At 44.5% G+C, this 21,596-nt stretch overlaps 1 protein-coding gene across 11 annotated transcripts in view; it reads left to right on the top strand.

The window, feature by feature from the left end:
* The window catches only part of Ryr3 (ryanodine receptor 3), a 494,693-nt gene that overhangs the window by 373,047 nt on the left and 100,050 nt on the right, over positions 1-21,596 (top strand). For 10 of the 11 annotated variants that reach the window (XM_074065580.1, XM_074065577.1, XM_074065585.1 and 7 more), the window contains 13 exons: positions 518-596; positions 4,226-4,315; positions 5,298-5,444; positions 5,646-5,708; positions 6,588-6,663; positions 6,775-6,898; positions 8,963-9,078; positions 9,795-9,862; positions 10,741-10,862; positions 14,981-15,030; positions 15,424-15,484; positions 17,418-17,656; positions 18,916-18,997. In XM_074065580.1, the coding sequence (XP_073921681.1) occupies positions 518-596; positions 4,226-4,315; positions 5,298-5,444; positions 5,646-5,708; positions 6,588-6,663; positions 6,775-6,898; positions 8,963-9,078; positions 9,795-9,862; positions 10,741-10,862; positions 14,981-15,030; positions 15,424-15,484; positions 17,418-17,656; positions 18,916-18,997 (1,317 nt within the window). The remainder of the gene's footprint in view (positions 1-517; positions 597-4,225; positions 4,316-5,297; positions 5,445-5,645; positions 5,709-6,587; positions 6,664-6,774; positions 6,899-8,962; positions 9,079-9,794; positions 9,863-10,740; positions 10,863-14,980; positions 15,031-15,423; positions 15,485-17,417; positions 17,657-18,915; positions 18,998-21,596) is intronic. The other variant, XM_074065582.1, reaches the window with a different exon arrangement.

The raw sequence follows: 21,596 nt of genomic DNA, 5'->3' as shown, positions 1-21,596 counted from the left end.
GTGACCAGATGGCACTCTTCACTTGTCCCCTTGAGTGAGTCACTTTGAAGAGCCTGCTGCCTTGTTTCACCCAACTGAAGAACTTGGGATCCAGGAGAATAAGTGTGATTTTCCTTGTCACATGCGTGCAATACCAGAAGACTGTGTGATTGGAAGGGAAATGGGGTGCTGTCACCAGCAGGAGGGGCCAGAGCTGCCAGGCAAACAGAAACAAGTGCTGACTATTAGTTCCAAAATTCTAATAATAATAAGTTACTGAATCCAGAAACAGGAGAACCCAAAGCAGCTGGAGTGAGGCAGCTGGCATCTGGGGTCAGAAACAGATGTGTGTCTGCAACACAGTCCTGACAGTGCTACTCCTGCTCTGTCTCTGTGTCACTGTCTAGAGTAGCTTCAGCTTTGAGGTTAGGTCGTTATCAAATCCAACTTCTAACATCCGATGGCTACTTCACCCCATCTTCCACCATGCCTGGCTAACATGCTGGGGAGATAGTAATTTTTTTTCTTCACTTCACAGTTTTTCCTTGCCTGAAAAATTGGAATACATCGTCACCAAGTATGCTGAGCATTCCCACGATAAATGGGCCTGTGACAAGGTAGGGATTATCACACAAATGACCACTGTCAGGGAGAGAAACAGCCAAGAACATTAAGGGGCCAGTCCTGGATATCTGCCCAGTTTGTCTAAGTGACAGACTTGCCATGCCAGGAGCATTCATTATTTCTGGGAAGCAGTTTCCCAGGACTGGTGGAGGTCAGAGAAATAGATAGCAGTAGCTGCTGGTGCTGCTTTTATATTTCTCAAGAAAGTGAACAATTCTGGAAGTATTTTTTCTTCTTCACAATACATTTCCTGGAGCGTGTACTCAAACACATGCATGTGTGTTTAACATAAATGCTTACTGAGGGTGAAAGGCAGTCCATTTCTCTTTGAAAAGGGAGAAGATGAAATTGAAAGGTTTGCTCTCGCATCTTGCTAGAAAGCTAAGCTTTATTTGGGAGAGCTCCACAAGGCTCTTCCTAGGATAAGACCCTTTAGAACTTCCGGACACTCCCTGATCAATCAGCCTGTCCATCTGGTGATTAAAATTCCTCACCACATGAGGTCAGGCTGCTTAATAAATTTAATTGCTATGTTAGCCCTTTAATGCTGGCAGGCAAAGTGGGAAGACTCTGCCAGAGTCAGCCAGGATTTCTGTGGATGGCCAGTTAAGGACTGGGGCCCCTGCTTAGCTGCAGCATACACCTTTTAACAGTGGATCCATCCCCAAAGCAAGACCCCAGAAAACCATCTCCATGCAGGACACCCCCAGATAGGGAGCTCCTTGAACAATAGCTCGACTTATGTGGATCTGTGCTCCACTCTTATCTTCTCATGAGTTCCTGTGGGGACTGATGATAACAGCAAGCTCCTAACTGTAGGGCAGGCTAGTACCTTGTGATTCTAGAACAGGGATTGACAAACCTTTTCAGTAAAGAGCCAGGTAATAAATGTCTGAGGCTTTATAGGCCAGACAACCTATAAAGAAATGAGCAACTGCTCATTTCTATTGTAGCACAAAAGTCGCCATAGACAAAACAAACAAAAGAAGGAGCCCAATAAAAACTTTACTTATGAAGAGTTCCAAAACTTTACTGAGGAAAAAAAACAGGTGCCAGCTGGATTTGGCCCAAGGACTATAGTTTACTGAACCCCTGCTCTGGAGCAAGGTCTTTTGTGTTTTTCAGGAATCTTTTACAATCTATAGCAATATCTAATCCTTCACTGTATTGTGTGGCTCTTACCTCCCAACTCTCTCTCTGGAATGTGTGGTTATCTCTGTCCCCATGCTGTGACTTCAGTCCAAGCTGCCCTCATCTTTCATCTAGAACATTGTGATGAGACGACCTCTGACTGGTCTCTCATGTGTTTTTTCTGCAGTCTTTTCTTCATACTGGATGGAGTGATAGTCTCAAATGCACATTTGGCTCCTCCTGACCTCCTTCTCCTTATTAAAATCCTTTAGCAGCTTCTACTCCTTCTTAACATCAAGATCAAAATCCTTAATGTGGTCTGGTAGACACTGCCTGATCTGACTTCTGATACCACCTCTTTCTTTACCTCTCTTGCCACCCTCTGCCCACCAGTGATGTCTATTAGACCTTCTGTCTCACACGTGCTACATACACCTGAAACCCTCCTCTGGCTGAGCCAGGTATACAAAGCCCAGGCTGTCTACCAGCCAATCTTGCAAGTATCATCCAAGCACTAATTCCTAGGATAGCACTTACCCAGGTTTCTCAGATATCATCCTCTAAGCACCTTATTTTTTCCATCACAGATTTAATACAAGGTACTTATATTTCCATTTAGAACACAATCACACATTTATCCCAGTCATCAGTTATATATTTACTAGATTGGTCATTTGATTAATCTCTCTCTCTCTCTGACACCAGGGTCTAATCTGGTATCAGATACGTGTTTTTCTCACCATCATCAGGAGAAACACTGATTAACAGTGTATTTTCTCTCTCCCTCTTCTTGAGGGAGTAATGGAATGAACCAGCCGTGGTGGGAGAGGTTGTTCAGTGCCGTGATGGTTGTGAATGCAGGGTTAGAGCACAGGAGTCCCTAATTTAATAGTGGGGGACCAGGGATGCTTCCTAGCCTGGCAACACTTACAGCATGTGCAAAAGTACAGGAGGTGGGTGTTTATTACAGGGAAGGGGTGCTTGGAAGGCCTTGCTAGGTCAGCAGGTACAGACGCAGAGAGGTAAGAGAGAGTTGGGTGGCCTTAATGAGCCAGATATCTGGACTGTAGTGTAGGGCAGCAGAAAGAGATGCATCTGGAGAGGCATCTCAATGTTGTAGAAGAGTTGGGTTCTCTATGATGTCAGCTAGTAGTCCAAAAATCATTGATCAGTAGAGCACCCTGATCAGGGTGATTTTGTAAGCATCACCTGACAGACATGCAAAAAGTTTGTCTATGGAGAAGTAACAACATTGGAGGTAGAGACTGCTTAGGAAGCTATCAGTGATCCAAGCAAGAGCCAACAGTGGCCCAAGCTGAAATGCTGATACAATTCTAGGGGAAGGCAGACAAATGAGTAGGTTTAGGAGGCAGAGATATGAGCAAAGCCGAGATGTAGCATCAACTGAACTTCCATGTTGCTGGCTTGGGAAGGTAGCCTGGGCCATTCTCTGATGTGCAAAGAACCCAAGAGGAAGAGATGTTCGGAAACCTCACTGCCAGGTTCTAGTTCAGCATGCTGAGAGGCACCTCAGCTTCAAACAGAGCTTACATAGATTCAGAAATTAGGAGAAACCTCTGGTCTGGAAATCCTGATTTCCAGTGGTAACTGAAACCATGGGTCTAGATTAGATCACCCAGGGAGGGTGTGTCTCTTGAAAAGGGACAGAAATTTGTGAAATATGCACATTTAACAAATGGGCAGAGGCAGAGGCTGAGAAAGAGAAGCCAAGCATCTTTGGGCTGTGAGATTTTGGAGGTTGGGCTGTTACTTACCTTGCATCAACAGTGCCTACAACAAATTCCTTTCTACATACCATGGAAGGGATCCAGTGAGTATCTGTCTAATGACTTGTAAAGGTCTTAAACTCCCATGATTCTGGGAAGTATGAATTGCTATGATTTTGCTCTGGGGTTGCCAGACTAGGGGAGCAAACCGAACAGCCCCCTCTATGCAGTGTGTAGTAGGGCCACTCCTCAAGTGCTCCTCACTGTTTTTCTGTTCTTCCTGGGAGTGTGACACAAGACCTGAGGCATGTCAGTCTCAGGCCTCTGAAGCAGCCTTTTGCTTCAGTCCATTCAAATGTAAGATGATCGATGACATTTTATTTTAAATGCTTACATTAAATCAAAATAAAAACTGACAGGACTAAAACAATTCAAAAAACTTAGATAGAAAAGGACAAGGGAAATCTAAAGTAGTGAAAAAACAGAGAATATGTTGCTATTAGTTACTATTGTTATTATTACAAAGACCTTCTGCATTAAATGGGCCTGAAATACAAGTGAGAAAGTGGAGAGGGCAGCAAGTGAAGCAAGAAACAATAAAGGAACAGAGTTGGGGATGGGGGGCAGAGAGCCTGACATGGAAGGATCAAGTAGACATTCCTAGGAATTTCCAAACTCCTCTTAGGAAGACAGAAGCAGGATTTGGGTCATATAGAAGGGGTCTTGGAGTGCCAAGGATATTTAAACTGAGAACATTCCCACAGAGTCAGAGTGGATGGAAATATGGAATTTCCTTGGATGAAAACGTGAAGACCCACCCACTGATAAGACCCTTCAAGACATTAACAGAGAAGGTGAGAATCAGGCTCTGGTGGTACCACATGGCCATCTGGTTCCTTGTGTGGGAATTATATCAGGCACCCAGAGGTATTCAGGATGCAGTCACTCTCAAGTGCAAGATATCCTAGGATTCAGCAAAGTGCATTGGAGCTTGTCCGTGGGCAGCAGCCTTGGGAGCAGTTTCCAGAGCCCAGCCTCATTTTCTGTTCTTCAGCCTTGAGACTCACCTGGTGAAAAAGCTGTGTTCAGCACTGACAACCAGGCCAAAGTGCACTTGTAGTTCTCCTGCAGCTGAATTTGGAGGGGATTTTGTTAGACTGTGGGATAGGATAGGGAAAGGGATAGTGACTTACTGGAGAAAATTGAGACAAATCCTTTCCCAAGCATAGGAGTCACAGAGAAAGGCCCCACAGAAATACAAACAGGTTTCTTGCCTGTGTGTGTGCTTTTGTTTTTGTTCTTAAATAAAGTCAGAAGTTCATCTCAACTCTGCCATTAATAAGCATCCTCTGTAAGCTTTAAGTCTAGTGTCCTCTGTGAGGGATGGCACATGTGTCTTTGTATGAATATTGACCGCCTGTGAAATTGAACACAGATCAAAAGAGAATTCTAAGTCTAAGAAATTCTCTTTTCCAAGCTCAAGGGAGAGCTTTGTGCAAATGTACTTGTCAGTCTCCCATCTTAAACAGCTACTGAAACACAAGGAATTACCCTCCTGTTCTTGCTTGTCTTTATTTATAAAATGTAGATGATGTCATCAGTGTGGATGATGGTACATTCCCTCTGAGGCAAGAGACAGTGGGCCTGGGGTCTTACATTCAAACACATCAGAAAGCCTATGCTGCAGGCAAAAGCTGCAGGTGGCATTTTGACCCTGTGTCAGAGGCTGGAGCTAAGTAGTGCCCTGCCCACTGTGGGATCCAACTTCTGGAAGACAGGCCAGTCAGAATGCTGAGTGGGGTGCTGCAAAGGTCTTCGGTGCAAATCTTCTTCCAGGAGAAGGAAATTTATCGCTGGCCTGCCAGAGAGTCTCTGAAAACTATGCTGGCTGTGGGCTGGACTGTGGAGAGGACCAAAGAAGGAGAAGCTTTGGTTCAACAACGGGAAAATGAAAAACTTCGAAGTGTGTCGCAGACCACCCAGGTATGACAGCCACTCCCAGGAGCCAGTGCTGGGCTAGTAGAACCTGTGGGCATCTAGGCAAGGTCTCCCAGGGCATCGTGTTAGACCACCTTTGATGAACAGTGTGGGGTTGAAGGGACGTCTCTGACAGCTGAAGCTGGGAGTGTGATAGGAATAAGGCAAATCATGGCAAACCTGGTGACTCTGCCCCCACTGTCCTAGGCCAACAGCTACAGCCCTGCTCCCCTCGATCTCTCCAACGTCATGCTCTCCAGGGAGCTCCAGGTCAGTGCTCTGCTTGCACATTGGCGTCGCCTGCTGTCCACACACTTCCCATGTGGACAAGTGCGGGGAAGAGTGCCTAGAACACGTCACCACTAACACACCAAACCTGAAGAGGGCCAGGCTGTGAGGAGAGCCTCCAGGAAGGGGAGGCCATGCCTTCTGCAAGGTTGCCATAATGGGTGATGACTTAATAAAAGGAAGAACAGCCAGCAAAAAATAAAACCACAAAGAGGAAATCTGTGGAACTTGGTCCCTGGGTAGAAGTGTTTGCCTGGTCCTTGTAGTCCCCAGGCCCTCAGGACACCCTGCAAACCCATAGCAGGTGTGCTTCATTTCCCAGAAATGTGAAACCAAAAGCTGTAAGGTGCTTTCTTCTCCTCTTCCCCTTCTGCACACATTGATGGCTGTGGCATGCCCCAGCCTGGAGCCCTCATCCCTCAGACCTTAGGGAAAGTCTCGTTTCAAGGTACCTCCTTCATTCTAGGTCACTGCTGCCTGAGTGGAATAGAGGTTCATTCCGTTAAGAAGTCTCAATTTCCACCAACATGTGATTGCTTTAGTTTAAGTGGAATGCTCTTCAGGACCCTGGACTTTTGCTTGACCCCTCACTCCCCACTCCCACTCAGGTCAGAAGTGTGCTCCTGAGCACCTCTGTGCAGTTTCGGCTGGAAATGTGCATGTCCCATGAATGCAGTAAGCTGCAAGGGAAGGAGATAGAGCTAATGAGGTGCACAGCATGGGCTAATTGATGATGGGGACCTTCAGATGCAGGTCGTTAGCCTTTGGCGTGTTTCCAGGGATGCCTGGAAGAGCCCAGCACATAGAAAGCTCTTGCTTGCTTGCTCTGTCTTTGACTTGTGTCTCCTTGGTGGGTCACAGGGCATGGTGGAGGTGGTGGCTGAGAACTATCACAACATCTGGGCCAAGAAGAAGAAGTCAGAGCTGGAGACCAAAGGTGAGCCTACTTCACTGCATCTCTTAAGAAAGGGGACCCAAAGTAGCCATGTTCTCCCAGGACTGCAAAAGAAGAGGTGACATCTTGTCATCTCTCACTTCACAACTCCAGGTGGTGGCAGTCATCCTCTCTTGGTACCGTATGACACCTTGACTGCCAAGGAGAAGTTCAGAGACCGAGAGAAGGCACAGGACCTGTTTAAATTCCTCCAAGTGAACGGCATCTTAGTCTCTAGGTGAGTCATTCTCCATGCCACATCGTGGGTGGGAGCAGGACAGTGGTTGGCTTGACAAGAGTTAAAATGTGCGCATTCACACACATTCATAAATACTGTGCTGCAGGTCAAGGTTTTTTCTCTGTGTGTTGTTCTAGCAACTGGAGTTATAAACCACATTCAGAACACACCCTCAAAGTTTTGGAATTTGGCCTTCTTTAGACAGCAGTAAGAATTTGAGGCATAAGCAAAGTAATATAAGTTTAGTAAACTAGGTATTTTTTTATCCTCCTCTCCTGTCTTTTTCAGTTGTATCACTTGTACCTAATTAAAACATTATGCCCTCAGAAATTTGCAGCTAGAGGTCTTTGCAAAGTATGTAGCTTAGTTTTCATAGTCAGTGGCTCTCTTGACACTCTTATTTAGTGGTTGTATGTGGAATTTTATCAGTTACATAACAACAAGAGCAAGCAGAACTGGCAGAAAGTCTTTGAGGAGAGGGAATTGATTCTCAGGATGGTACCATCACCATTTCCTAAGACCTCAAGCAGACCTAAGTCAATTTGTCAAGTTAAGTCTTTTCTGTGAGGACGGACTTGACTACTTAAACCTGAAAGGTAGAGTCTGTTTTCTCGCTGATCCAGTGCTGGTCGTGGGCCACACATTCTGCATAGAATAGAAAAAGATTGTTGTCCCTACTCCAATTTGGCCATTCCTCCTCAAAGAAATACTTGCCAAGTCAGCTGCTGTTTCTCCTTTTAGTTTCTTATAGAATTTTTACCACTGAATGTCAAAACAATAAATAAATAAAAGCTATACAAATATTCTGTTGTATCATACATGAACAAATTACAAAACTTACCTGCTGTACTGTGGAGCAGGAAAGGTCACACAGCAGGAGACAGACTCCCAGAGGCATTTGAAAAAGACTCCCACTGTTGTTTTAATCCTGTTCTTAACACAAGGTGATTTATGTGATTTGCTTATAAATTATTTGCTCACAGACATGAAGAATTCTCCCTCACTATAGCTAAAAAGGAAATGGGGAATTGGGGAGAATGGTAGTTGAACTCAGCCAATGTGTCCAGACCCTCTGGGAGGCACTCAGATGTACAGATGACCAAGCGAGGCCTCTGTCACCAAGGAGGACACTAGATTCCCCTAGCCTGGCCTCAGAGCTCCTCTGTCTTCACCTTCTCCAGTTCCTAATGACAACCCATTTTTTAGCTGCTCAAGCCAAAATCCCTGACTGTTCTCTCCTCTCCCAACCCACATCAAATCCTTTAGGAATTCCTGATGGTTCTACTTTTAAAATACACCAGCACCTGCCACTTCTCTCCCCTTTCATACTGTCGCTGTCACCAACACTGTGAGATGGCCTCCTACCAAGACTCCCTCCTCTTACTCTCCCTCCGCCCATGGTCAGTTTTAAACACAGCAACCAGAATGATTCCGTTATAATGTCACATCATGTCACCCCCCTCTATTCAGAATTCCAGCAGCTTCACATCTCACGCAAAGTGAAATGCTGAGCAGAGTCTGCAAGGTACTGAGTGATTTGGCCCACTGCCTGCCATCTGCCTCCTGACTGCTTGTTCACTTGCATTCTACACACACCGACCTCTCTGCCATATTCCTTCAACCCCAAGTGTGTGCTCCTGCCTCAGGACCTTTGCACTACCTGGTCTCTATGCCTGGGAAGTTCTTTCTCAGATGTCCTCCTCCTCCCCTGAAGAAGTTTGTCATGAGATCAGCACTAACTACCCTATTTAATACCACAGTCTGCAAACCCTCACTCCCCCATTCCTTGGCCATTTTGTTTGTTTGATTTTAAACATACTGACTTCTATCATTCCACATCATTTATACTAGTTTACAGCTACCATGTAAGTTCCACCAAGGCAGGGATATTTGTTTTCTATGACTTGCCGCCAGCTCAATATTCATTGTAAGACATATACAGGTCTTTCTGAAAATTCCGTTGAGAAATTATTGTAAAATTGAGTTCACCACAGGTAGGGTGGGTGATTCACCAGTCCCATGGTTATCTCTGCTTCTTCCTGGGGCTCACCCATGTTAACCTAGAGGTGTGAAGGATATGGAGCTGGATGCCTCCTCCATGGAGAAGAGGTTTGCCTATAAGTTTTTGAAGAAGATCCTGAAGTATGTCGACTCTGCTCAGGAGTTTATTGCCCACTTAGGTAAGTATCACTGGAAAGCAGCAAGAAAGAATTTGATATTCCTTTACCAAGGAATGATCCTTTCATACTATACTGTTCATAATTTGTTTAGACATAGGATTTTAGGGTCGGGGGAAGGAGTGACTGAGACTTTTTTCCTCACTTAAAAAAAATCAGTTCCTTGGCTTCCTTGCTGGATTTGGTTGACCCTTTTGTCATTTTCACATACAGCATAACCTTTAACTTTCCCACTGTTTTGCTTGTGACTATGCACACCTCCAGAGCTGATTTCTGGTAGGTAAAGTAGAGCAAGGAATAGTGAGATAGCTGAGCGAATTGACACAAGAAACAACCAACTAGTGCAGTTGTAAAGTACTTTGTAAAATATACTTCATGGAATCAAATAGGTTTATTTATGGCCTTAGAAAAACTGCTCAGAGCCAGGCACTGGTGGCTCAAACCTATAATCCTAGCTATTCAGGAAGCAGAGATCAGGAGGATCATGGTTCAAAGCTAGCCCAGGCAAATAGTTCCTGAGACCCTATCTATCTCACAAAAACCCATCACAGAAAAGGCCTGGTGGAGTGGCTCAAGGTGTAGGCCCCGAGTTCAAACCCTGGTACCACGAAAAAAAAAAAAGAAAAGAAAAGCTGCTGTTTCTAAAATGCTGTAATTTGTCTACTTGTTTGTTTGCTTATTTTTAACTCTGCCCAACTATGTGCTACCTCTCCTTGTAGAAGCCATTGTGAGCAGTGCGAAAACCGAGAAGTCTCCCCACGACCAGGAAATCAAGTTCTTTGCCAAAGTAAGTGACTATCATAACTGAATTACCTTTTCCTTAGGTTCTGTACAATGTGAGTTAAACTGATCCTAAATCTCCAGTAGCTTCAGTGAAACAAACCCGAGGTGGGTGGGGGGCACAGGCAGCCTGCTCAGCCCCCAGGCAACCCAGAACCTTCCTGCTCTGGGTCTCTGCCACCTCCAGAGGTATGAGCCAAGTCAGTCTGTTTGGATCTGTTTGACTCACCTGTACCACATCTTGGGAAAGGCAAGGAGGGGACAGGCTCTTGCTTTTCTGAACTTTAACCTGCTGGCTAGACCTTAGCTACAAGGAAGACAGGGTAATAATGCATTCTCTAGCCAAGTGGTTCTCTGCCTGGCTTAAACACAGGAGGGTCTATTGCTAAAAGAAAGAAGGAGAACAATGATTTACCACTGAGCGGTGTTCTTCCACAGAACCCTGTTCAGCATAGAAGGCCTTGAATAGTCTTGGTCTGACACCTGAGACAGGTAGTACTAGACTGTGCCTTGAATGCACCTGCTAGTGCCATGGCCAGGAAGCCACATCTGAATACAAGTGTCCTCTATGCCTGCCCTGCAAATCTGACTCAGGGCTTTGTGCACATTTACTTGGGCCCTTAGCCAGCACCCTTTCCTTTCACATATCCCTAAGGCCTTTGGTTTGAAGCATAGAAGAGGAAAATATAATGGCAACTGAGATCCATTATATCTCAGTATAATATAATGATATATTATATCATTATATCTCCAAAACGGAGAGTTTCCTGGAAATCCCAGGACCCCTGTTGAAAAGCTTTCTGCTCACCAGGGAAGAACCTTTAAAACCAACACCAGCACAGCTCAGACTGGCTTCCTAACGTTGGTATGTGGTGGGTTTTCCAGGTGCTCTTGCCACTGGTTGACCAGTACTTCACCAACCACCGCCTCTACTTCCTGTCATCACCCTTGAAGCCGCTGAGCAGCAGTGGGTATGCCTCCCACAAGGAGAAAGAAATGGTGGCCAGGTGAGTCCACAAAATAGAGAAGGGTATGATATTGGCCAGCTGCCACAACAAAATGTCAGAGACAATTAACAGTAAAATGTTTATTTAGCGCACAGTTCTGGAGTCCCCACTCCAAGACAGATGAACCCATTGCTCTGGGCCCCATGGCAGTGGAGGGGAGCACAGACTGAAACAACACTCACTCATGGCCAAGAAACAAAAGGGGAAAGGGGACAATATTGCATGATCTCTTTTAAAGGCATGGCCCTTCCCCACTAACCTCCACCAGATCCACCCCCTCCCAACAGCACCATCCTGGAGACAAAGCCTTCAGCACATGGGCCTTGGGGGTTCTTGTCTATACCATAGTAGTCATGGTGCTCTTGCATTCATTAAGGTGCCTAGTGAGTCTTTCTGAGAAATGAAGCACAGCCTAATGATGGGTAGCTCAGAGGCTGGGCTCTCATCTCAGTTTTGAAGAAAATTACTTAAAAGAAATGCACAGCTTTGCATGTAACGTCAACAGCTAAGAAAGTTCACTGCTGGGGTTTCAGTTGGGCTTGGGAAAGATTTACAGAATTTACATAATCAAATCAACCTGAGACAGTGTCAGAAGAAGGTTAAGACCATCTTGAAGAAGCAAACACACAACACTAAGAGGAAATAGGTGGACACAGCTTTCTATCCCCCTTCTCATCAAGTTTAGAGATTGGAATTTTATTTAATTAATTTATTTATTTTTATGGTACTGGGACTTGAACTCAGGGCCTCGAGCTTGAGCCACACCCCTAGTCCTTTTTGCTTTTAGTGTTTTTCAGAATGGGGATTGAGTTTTTGCGGGGTCTGGCCTCAGATCCAATCCTCCTACCTTCACCACCAAGCAGCTGTAATTACAAGATTGAACCCCTACACTTGGCTTGTTTTTGAGGGTCTTGTTGACTTTTTGGCTCTGCAGTCAACCTCTCCTCCCTTCCCTAAAAAGTCAGATCCTACAAATCCTGATGTGAATGATCTGATATTTGAAATCTAGAACAACACAATTCAACTTAAATTCCTAGCAAAAAAAGATGTTTTCTTCAAAAGTATCAGCCTCCCTCCTATTCCATCAGGCATAACACATGGTACTGTCTCAAATCAGAACAGACAGGATGCTGAGCCATCAGGCTCAGAGGTAAATTCCACCATGGCTTTCTTTGTCTGATTCATGAAAGACAAGGTATGGATTAAGGATTTTAATGAAGGCCTACAAGCTCTTTGCTAGCATCCACTGACAGGAAATAAGTAATTCATGTTGTACTTCATAAGTGCACAGTCTTTGAAAGGATAGGCACCTTTAGGATTTAACTATCATTTTCTAAACAGTCTGCGTGGCTAACCACTGAACTTAACTTTTCATATGCAGGAGAGTTACTGCGTTGTGAAACCTCACAGTATCTGTGTCTTAAACTTACCATACTATGTGTGTATTGAGGCCTCCGTTTTGCAAAGGAGGAAACTGAGGCTCAGTTAGGTTCACTGTAGAGCACAAAGCAAGACAACTCATAAATTAGGACAAGAATGGAAATCCAGTCCCATCTGTGAACATCACCTACCTTTATTCCATACCGTAATTACTTGTTCTCACGTAAGACGTAAAAGCCCTTCAGAATGGAATACCCTTAGAATCAGGCACTGATCAAAGACCAGGATGCACCAGCAAGGTTCCCAAGGAGCTGGGGAAGGGAGGAGCAAGGCGAGGTATTCAGATAATCCAGCAGGGGGCAGGAGTGTCTGTTTGCTTCAACTGTTTTTCTTAGACTATTAATTCATGGAAATGTAACATTTGTTCAAGCAGGCAGCATTTGTCGTAGCAGGAATACAGCCTAGAGCTGATCAGCCTTGCAAATAGCTTCCCCATTCACCAGTGTGCCCGCACCCTCTCGCAGAAGCAGACGTGTTTGCTCTGCATGCATTCCCATCACCAGGCATCTTGGTTTGTATCCTCCACCCTGGCCCACTTCTTCCATAATGGATGCTACTCACTGGGGGTCCTAGGCGCTCTCCCTGAGATACCTTCAAACCCTGAAATGGAGGAGAGTGGCTGGGAGCTCTGGACCCTCATTTTTCTGGGCTAAGGGCAATGCTTCCAGTTAAATCCTGGGCTCTTCGGGAATGAGCCAGAACCTTTGTAAGTTCCATTCCTGGCCCTGGCACACCTGGAAAGACTGTCACCCTCAGGGGCCACATCAGTCTTAGGGCCAAATAATCCAGCCATCTGCTTTAGCTTAAAAAAAATAAATTTGTGTTTATGTGGGACATGCGTACATTCAGCATGAAACGTTTTCACCAGAAACATCTGAGTCTGTCAACCCTAATTTTAAAAACCAGGAGAGTCATTTTAATTATGGATGGAAAGTTAACACAGAGGAGAGAGGATTGAAGGGACTTCACAGAGACAGCCCAGTTACTCATGGGCAGAGCACAGGACCAAGAGCATCAGCGACACAAGCCACATTCTTTGTCCACCTCCTCCAACTCCATGAGTTCCCATCAAGTAAGAAGCAGCCCATATTTAATTTCATGCTATCTGGCTGCCAAACTTTTAACTTATTATGAGTTCTCTTACGCATGAGGCCAAGGTGCTTCAACTTATTTCCACTGCAAAAACTAATGACTTACTACAGAAGACTTTGGCTGTGATTTGCCAGTAGAAAGCCCAAAAAACCCCGAGGCATTAATTGAAAACCATTTAAAGGTGAGCAAGCTTCATCCCCACCAACACTCGGGATGCATTTCCTCTCCATCTGAGTTGTGCTGTACAAGACTGTCCTGTGTATGAGGCAAGAAGCCCCGATACCAAGGTAAAAATGAGGGATTGGCAGTGACTTAGCTCAGTCATCATGGAACCTCATGGCCTCTGTAGGTGTTTTGTTTTTCCTATTGTCCCTCTTTCCATTCTACTGCTTTCTGAAGGGTGTGCATAATTCTTATCTAGTCTTGCAGAGTCAGGCAGTTGTCAGGGTTCTGGGGCACCAATAGCATCAGCAACACAGTGCACACCTTGGCCACTGTGCCTGGGCAGAATCCGTTCACAGCACATTTCTAATGCACACTGTTCCTGGTGTGGAGAGTCAGGTAATAAGGCACAATTGAACTTTCAAGGGGTTCCATGGTTAAAAAACTATATATATATATGGGTGAAGATGTGGAGAAGGTTGAAAAACACAAATTTGGGGCCCGGCACAATTATTCTAACTACTCAGGAAGTGGAGATTGAGACAGGATTGCCATTCAAAGCCAGCAAAAATTTCATGAGACCCCACTTCAACAAATGACTTGAGCACAGAGACACATACTTGTCAGTCATCCCAGCTACTACAGGAAGCAAAAATAGGAGGCTTGTAGTCCAGGCCACCTCAGCACAAAGTGAAACCCTATCTCAAAAATAACCAATGCAAAAAGGGCTGGTAGGGTGACTCAAGTGGTAGAGCACCTGCCTAGCAAGCTAGCTCCTGAATTCAAACCCCATACATGCCTCCCACCACCAGAAGTCATACCACACAGGCTTTCCTAATTTCCAGTGTTCCAGATAACAGAAAATACATTTCCTGGAATATTTTTTGTTTAACACAATCTTATTTCTTACCCTAATCACTAACATTCTTCCAGTTCTAACTTCTTGCCCACCTCCCAACTAAAACCTCACACTCCGCTTGAAGGCTACAGAATGGTTTGCATCCCGTTGCAATGATGGACATTCATGCTTCCTTTCAGAGTCCTCATTCCTTCCTGAATGTCATGCAAGTGACCATTTTAGCACATAGTATCAGTAGCAAAGGACAGATTGCACAACACTAGTGAAAACACTGTGACCAGAGGAATTCTTTCCAGTAGGATGGAGCCGTCTGCAAGCAGGCTGACACCCCAGGAGCACTGTGTGCTTCTGATGCTCTTGGAAAAAGATTCCTCATGGTTCCCCAATGGAACTGCATGAATCACATTATTTTCCCAAGCATGGTTCAAAGGATTCTTCAAGAGGAGTGTAGTGTATCTTCCTGGACTGCCTCTTGATGCTCTGTTCTACTGTGGGGGTGGGAGAGAGGGGTACAGTTAGTCCTGGAGTGTCTGTTACTTCTGAATTGCATTACTTTCTGCTTTAGCCTGTTCTGCAAACTCGCTGCTCTTGTTCGACACAGGATCTCCCTCTTTGGTAAGTGAATGTTACAAAGGCTCTGCTCCTCCCCGTAATTATCCTGAACTGGCTTTGCCTCCAGTTTTATGACTCTGTGAGACAACCTGAGACCTGGAACTAAGGCCACCTAAATTTGCCATAGAAAATTATTCTGAAGTGTGATAAACAACCTTTCTACCCCTTTAGCAGCTCAGATTTTCCATGCCAATGAAGGTTTTAAGGCCTGCCTCTAACATCCATCATGAAGCCCAGACTGTGTCAGGATAAATGCCCCATCCCTGAACACAGGCCTGGCACTCTGTGTTGGTGGTTCATTACACAGGACCTTCCATGGCTTATGCATAGTGAGAGATTGCACCACTCAGACAGGCTGAGTGATTGGGAAGTCACAGGTGATACTTTTTGTTCCAGGGAGCGATTCTACTACCATGGTGAGCTGTCTTCACATCTTAGCGCAGACACTTGACACAAGGTGAGTCTACCAGGTTTTTTCCAGTTGTTCCTCGAGTCCCCTGACCCTCTCACAGGACAAAGATGAATCTGACCCTGGAAGTGGCACTCTCTGGTCCTCCTCCTCCCACATATAGCCACTACCATTCCATCAGTTCCTCTCTTCTTTCACTGAGTTCATCTTTCAGAAGATAAAGTATATAGTGTAGCAGCTTTGTACCCATTCTCCCCTAGAACAAAGACCTGCCTGATGGCTGGTGAGACTACCATAGCCTGAAAAAGAAGAACAACATCACTCTGAATTCAAAATGGCCAAGAAGGAAACACAGGGAGATATGAATTTGAAAAGATCTGAGACAGCCAGATGTGAGGATGCACACTTGTAATCCCAGCACTGGGAGGCAGAGGCAGGAGGATTTCGAGTTCAAGGATATCCTGGGTGACAGAATGAGACCCTATATCCAAAACAAAACAACAGAATCAGCCAGGGATAATGCTCAGTGGTAGAGTACTTGCCTGGCATGTATGAGGCCCTAGGTTCAGAGACAAGCTAGCCTGAGGGTCTGGGGAGAAGACTGAACAGGGAACATGTAAATTCTGGTGATGTTAATGTAAATAATGTTTTTAAAGTGAGGAGCAGTAAAAAGACCTGACAGAGAGCACTCTGTAACATACTCACTGAGCAGAGCCTTTATCACTCAGGAGGAGCACACACCTCCTAACACCCAATGACAGAAGAGCTACCAACCCAAGAGAGTAGCCCAGAAAATGAAAATTCATGACGAACTTGCAGGAAAAAGTTAGAGCCCTAAAACTTAGAGCAGTGTTTAGAAATCATTCCCAACAAAACGTACAACTAGAAAGTTAGAAAGACAGTCCATGAGTATTTACAAAACAGAAGCAAGCACCACTAGCTGTGTTTTCTTTTTATTTTCCTGATGAACTGGATAATGATCAGGAACATTCTGTAGAAGAAAAGCATCTACCCTTGAGGCAAGTCTGTTATGATTGTCTGATCAAAGTTGGAGAAAGATGGAAAGCTACAGGTGCTCATGGGTTTTGTAAAACAGTATTGAGGGAGGATTCAGATGCTCACAGTTAATCTCCTTCCCCATGGGACACATTTCAATGTCCTCTCCCCCACGGTCTGATAGAGCAATTTTATTAGTCTGTTTTACAAAGACTGGCTGTCCCTTTTCTCTCCCTTCCTCCAACTTGGGACATCTGTAGTTAACAGAGGTCCAAGCTCCAGTGTCATCTCTCCTTTCTCTCTAAGTGGCTCTGTATCAGGAGAGAGAATGCTTTTAGACCAACTCACATCCTTTTTTCTTTTTCTTTCTTTCTTTCTTTTTTTTTGGCAGGACTAGGGTTTGAAATTTGCACTTGCTAAGCAGGTGCTCTACTGCTTGAGCCACATCCCCAGCCCTATTTGCTCTGGTTATTTTGGAGATAGCCTGGCTTGGACCGCAATCCCCCTATTTTACGTTTCCTGCAAGTAGCTGAGATGACAGTTGCCCAGCACTACACCCATCTTTTTGAGATGGGGTCTCACAAACTGCCCCAAACCCTGTCCTGGGATAGATTCAAGCTGCAATCCTCCCGATCTTAGCCTCCCGAGTAGCTAGGATTACAGGCATAAGCCACCAGTGCCCTGCTTAGCTCCTGTTCTTTTAATTAGATATTTTTTGTTTCCAGCTGCCATATTTATGGGCGACTTCATTCTAAAATGTTTCTACGTGTCCTGTAGAGTTGAACGACAATTCCCTCAAGCTGAGAGGACCATGCAGCCCCTGCTCTATCGGCTTGTGTGGTCCAGGTATCCCCTGGAGGTGAACTCTCTCCTCCATTTCTCCTGACACAGTGTCATGGGTGACTCATTGCAGTCACTCCTTCAGGAGGGAGGTTGGCCAAAAGTTGGGATAGTGCCTCTGATTTTGAGCCCTGTTTGTTTGCAGGACAGTCATGAAGTCTGGCTCGGAGCTTGTCAAAGCTGGCCTGCGAGCATTCTTTGAGAATGCTGCAGAAGACTTGGAGAAGACTTTGGAAAATCTGAAGCTCGGGAAGTTCACTCATTCCAGAACGCAGATCAAAGGCGTCTCTCAGAACATTAACTACACCACTGTGGCTCTGCTCCCCATCCTGACGTCCATCTTCGAGCACATTGCCCAGCATCAGTTTGGGGTGGACCTACTCTGTGAGTCCTGCTGCGATTGGCCGTGAATTTCTCTGCACAATGCCCCAGACAGGAAGTGTGAGACCTATAGACTTACACTGACCTCGAGGGCAGAGTAGAGGCATAATTATTCCATACTTTTTTTCTTCTTAGACTTAAGAAAGATGAAGTCGAAGAAACCCCTTAATTTGAGAATGTAATATTTATCATTTCCCAATTTCACTCTGGAGCAGAATTTCCTGCCTGCTGGTCTAGCTCTCAGCTATCGTGCTTCTGCTTAATTAGAAAAGGTTATCTGAGTAATGGAGTCTAAGATGTACATTGTCTCCCAGGGTTTTCCTGTTAAGAAGCCTTAATGTATTCATTGGTACCAGAAGCAAGGGAAAGACACTCAAATTTCATTATCTGAGCCTTCAGAAGGAGGCCAAAGCCAGTCGGTTTTATTCTAGTTTGCATTTAGCGCTATGTCCAGCCCAGCCCCCACCCACCATGCGGACATTCTGTCACAGAGCTTGAGGTGTGCACTTTGAGTTTTGGCACATGATTTAATTTAGCTTTAGCCAATTGTCAGTGGTTAAGGCTGTGTCTGCCGTAACCCTGAACAACTGAAAATGAGTCATCCCCAATGGGTAGGCATTTTGTGTCATGGAAACAGTGTGATTTCTTGGTTGAAAAATAAAACATTAAATTGGTTCTGATTGTGTAAAAGTAGTCCTAAACTTAGTGTGAGTTCCAGAAATGAGTAGGGCACGCAACCAGCAGATTCAACTCTGTGAGTTCCTTAGTGGGCCATCCCTTCCCATAGGAAACATGCAAAAACCATCATGCACTTGAATTGCCTTTAAAAAAACACACAGCAGAGAACTTGGGATGAGCAGATGTGAGGAATTTTGTTCTAAGTCTAGAAAAGAGTAAAAGGTTTCGTGAAGCTTTAGGTTTTCTGCATTCTTCCTTCCAAAGGAAAGCAATATTACACGTGATAACATTTGACTATAATGCCTGCCTGTATTGGAAAAGGTCCCATTTGAGGAATCCATGATCAAATGATCCCATTCCCTAGGATGCCCCAGAAAGGAACTGGGGTGGCTCAGTGGAAGACATTTTCCTCTTCCAGTTCTGCAACTTGCAAGCTAGCATCTGGGTAGAAAAGGCCTACACTTGTTTAAACAGGGAGATCTATGTGTGGCTGACACCACCTTGTCTTTCTCTTCATGGACTTACCATGTACAGAAGCTAGAGCCAGACTGATGTGTGGTAATGACTTTTCTCTTTCCTTTCAGTGAACGACATGCAGATTTCATGTTATCACATACTGTGCAGCCTCTACTCCCTCGGGACAGGAAAAAACATCTATGTGGAAAGGTAATCAGCGAACAAATGAAACCAACACATTTGGGCTCAGAAAAATATTATCTGTGGTTTTTTAAACACTTAATAACATCTTTTCAATGCAGCGAAACCAAGATGTTCACTGATGTTGAATGGTGGGTTTAGCCTAGATTAAGACATGTTTATGGAAATACAAAAAATGTAATGAAGCTATTGAGATTGACTTCTGTGGAGACAGCTGTTGAATGTATGTGGCTTCAGGAGCATATGGCCAAGCTAAATCACAGGCAAGTGACCAAAGACTATTGAAGACATGGCTATTTCTTCCTAATCACCCCTTCCAAATTGCTTCCAGAGTCCCTGTGGTTAAAGTTGGCAAGACACTAGGGGCCGTGTGGTGTTGCTTCAAAGTTGAGTGAGTTTCTGGTGATACAGCCCCAGACCTTTGCCACTCTCAGCTGTCACGATTAGCTGTAGTCTTCGGCGAGTGCACACTTCAGAGGCAGCATTGCTGTTTGATAATCTTGAATCTGAATAGCTTCTTGCAGAGGTGTTTGGGTTCCAGCTCTGCCTCTGTAATCTGCCTGCCTCAGGGGCGGCTTGGGCACCCCTTGTGTGTGGTGTCAAATGCCATGTGTTGTGTTGTTCTGTTTAAATCCAGGTGAGATTAGAATGATAAAAACACTGGACTTAGGTTTATCCTTGATTTTATTTTTCTTCTCTGCCCTTTCAAACAAGCAAAGCTGAAGGATTCAGTCAATCTGTGCTTTACAAGTCCTAATCTAAGCATCTCTTGGTTCTCTGTGCTTTGTGCTGCCTCTGTGATGCTTTTATCAAACAACCTAACAAACCCTTACTTCATGACAAAATGTAAATTCAAATGACAACTTCTCGGTAAAACAAAGAGACTTGATTTCCTTTAAGAGCTAAAGAGCTAATGAATAAACATCACATGCTAGTTATGAAGAAATGTCTGTTTCATCATAACCACAGCTTCCACATTGCTGCCACAATGCAAGAGATTAGTAAACTGATGGCTACATTTGTTTTGATAATGGTTTTTGATAATGATTTTTAAGCCTTTACAATTGCCCAGCCTTCCTTTTTCTACATAAAATACAGATAGTCCTGTTGTGGGCAGACAAAAATTTCTAACTATATTTTATACCAAATCAACAAAATGGTCTTTTGTTTTTGTTTTTGTTTTTCAGTTAATACTAAATTTCTCTTGGGGAAAGTGTTTTGAGTTCTTTTCTCTGTATCTTTTCTTACTCTCTCAGGTTGTATATATGTATACAAATCTACCCATAGGGGTGTGTTTCTTTGTAGTGTTTTGTAAATCTTATACACTCTTTTCTTGAAAAAAAATAAATAAATAAAAGTCAAATCTGAAATGCCAGACCAGAACGACTGCTCCTCCCAGGACACATTCAGTGCAGGTTTGTTGTGTGTCTGCAGCACAGGGAATGTTGGTCATTAGGTTTTGTGCCCTGGTTGGAAAAATCCCCAGGTCAGGGTTGTCCTCTAATGCCCACTAAATAATTTAAAATCCTTGAATTGGGCAGCCATGGAAGTATACACCTGTAATCCCAGCTTCTTAGGAAGTAGGGATAGGAGTATCACAGTTTGAGACCAGCCCAGGGGAAAACAAGGTTATTGAGACCCCATCTCAACCAGTAGCACACCCATTATCCCAGCTACACAGGGGCATAGGTAGGAGGATCACAGTTCAGGCTGGCCCTGAGGAAAAACACAAGACCCTATCTGAAAGATAACTAAAGCAAAAAAGGACTGAGATGTGTCTCAAGTGGTAGAGCATTACAAAGGGGAGGTCCTGAGTTCAAACCCCAGGACCAAGTTAATTCATTAAATTAAAAAAAAAAGTGATAGAGTTGTGTTGCTGGCACTCCTAATGGTTTTTATTTTCTTTTTTTTTAACTGTGAAAAGCAGGCTTATTTAAAATAAAACACTACAGAAGTATGTCAAGTTAAAATCTACCCTTTTCCTCACCAGACCTCCCCCATGAAGTGACAGGTCTCCTCTTCCCTTCTCTGCCCCGACCCCACTCTGCAGTATAGAAGCTGGTCCCACACACAGTGTCCACCAGCCTCCTGTGGTCTGCCTACACCCTGAATCCTCCCTGTTTTAAGCAGAAACTCAACATTTGGCACCTCAGAACTCTCATGCCTACCTCAGAGACTCTTTCACACTCTTCTTGGTCTGGGTATCATATTTTCGTTTCTGTACCTCACTTGATTTGGTCCACACTTTGCGGTTTGAAGTTCTCACACATAGTCTAATTTCAACACAGGTCCAGGTCTCTTCCCAATTTTCCCCTCACTTCTTGTGAGTTTTATGGAAGAAAGTGAAATAAACGTACCATTTCTCTGCCACCCTTTGCTGGATTTCCCTTGAGTAATGAGTGACTGTAGGACTGCAAGGAAATCACTGAGTATTTGCTCCAGCGGTACCTGGAAGTGCTTTGGTGACAGGGTTGACTGGAGGAGGCAAAGTCACTGATGGGGAGCAGACACATTCCTTTAGGAATGTTTTCTAATTGAGACAGTACTGAAGTGACATTAACTAAGTGAGGTTTTCAGATACAAAATTTCAGAGAACTGTGAAGGCTTT

This window comes from Castor canadensis, chromosome 2, assembly GCF_047511655.1.
Source record: "Castor canadensis chromosome 2, mCasCan1.hap1v2, whole genome shotgun sequence".
NCBI lineage: Eukaryota > Metazoa > Chordata > Mammalia > Rodentia > Castoridae > Castor > Castor canadensis.
This window is presented reverse-complemented; position numbering and strand designations above follow the sequence as displayed.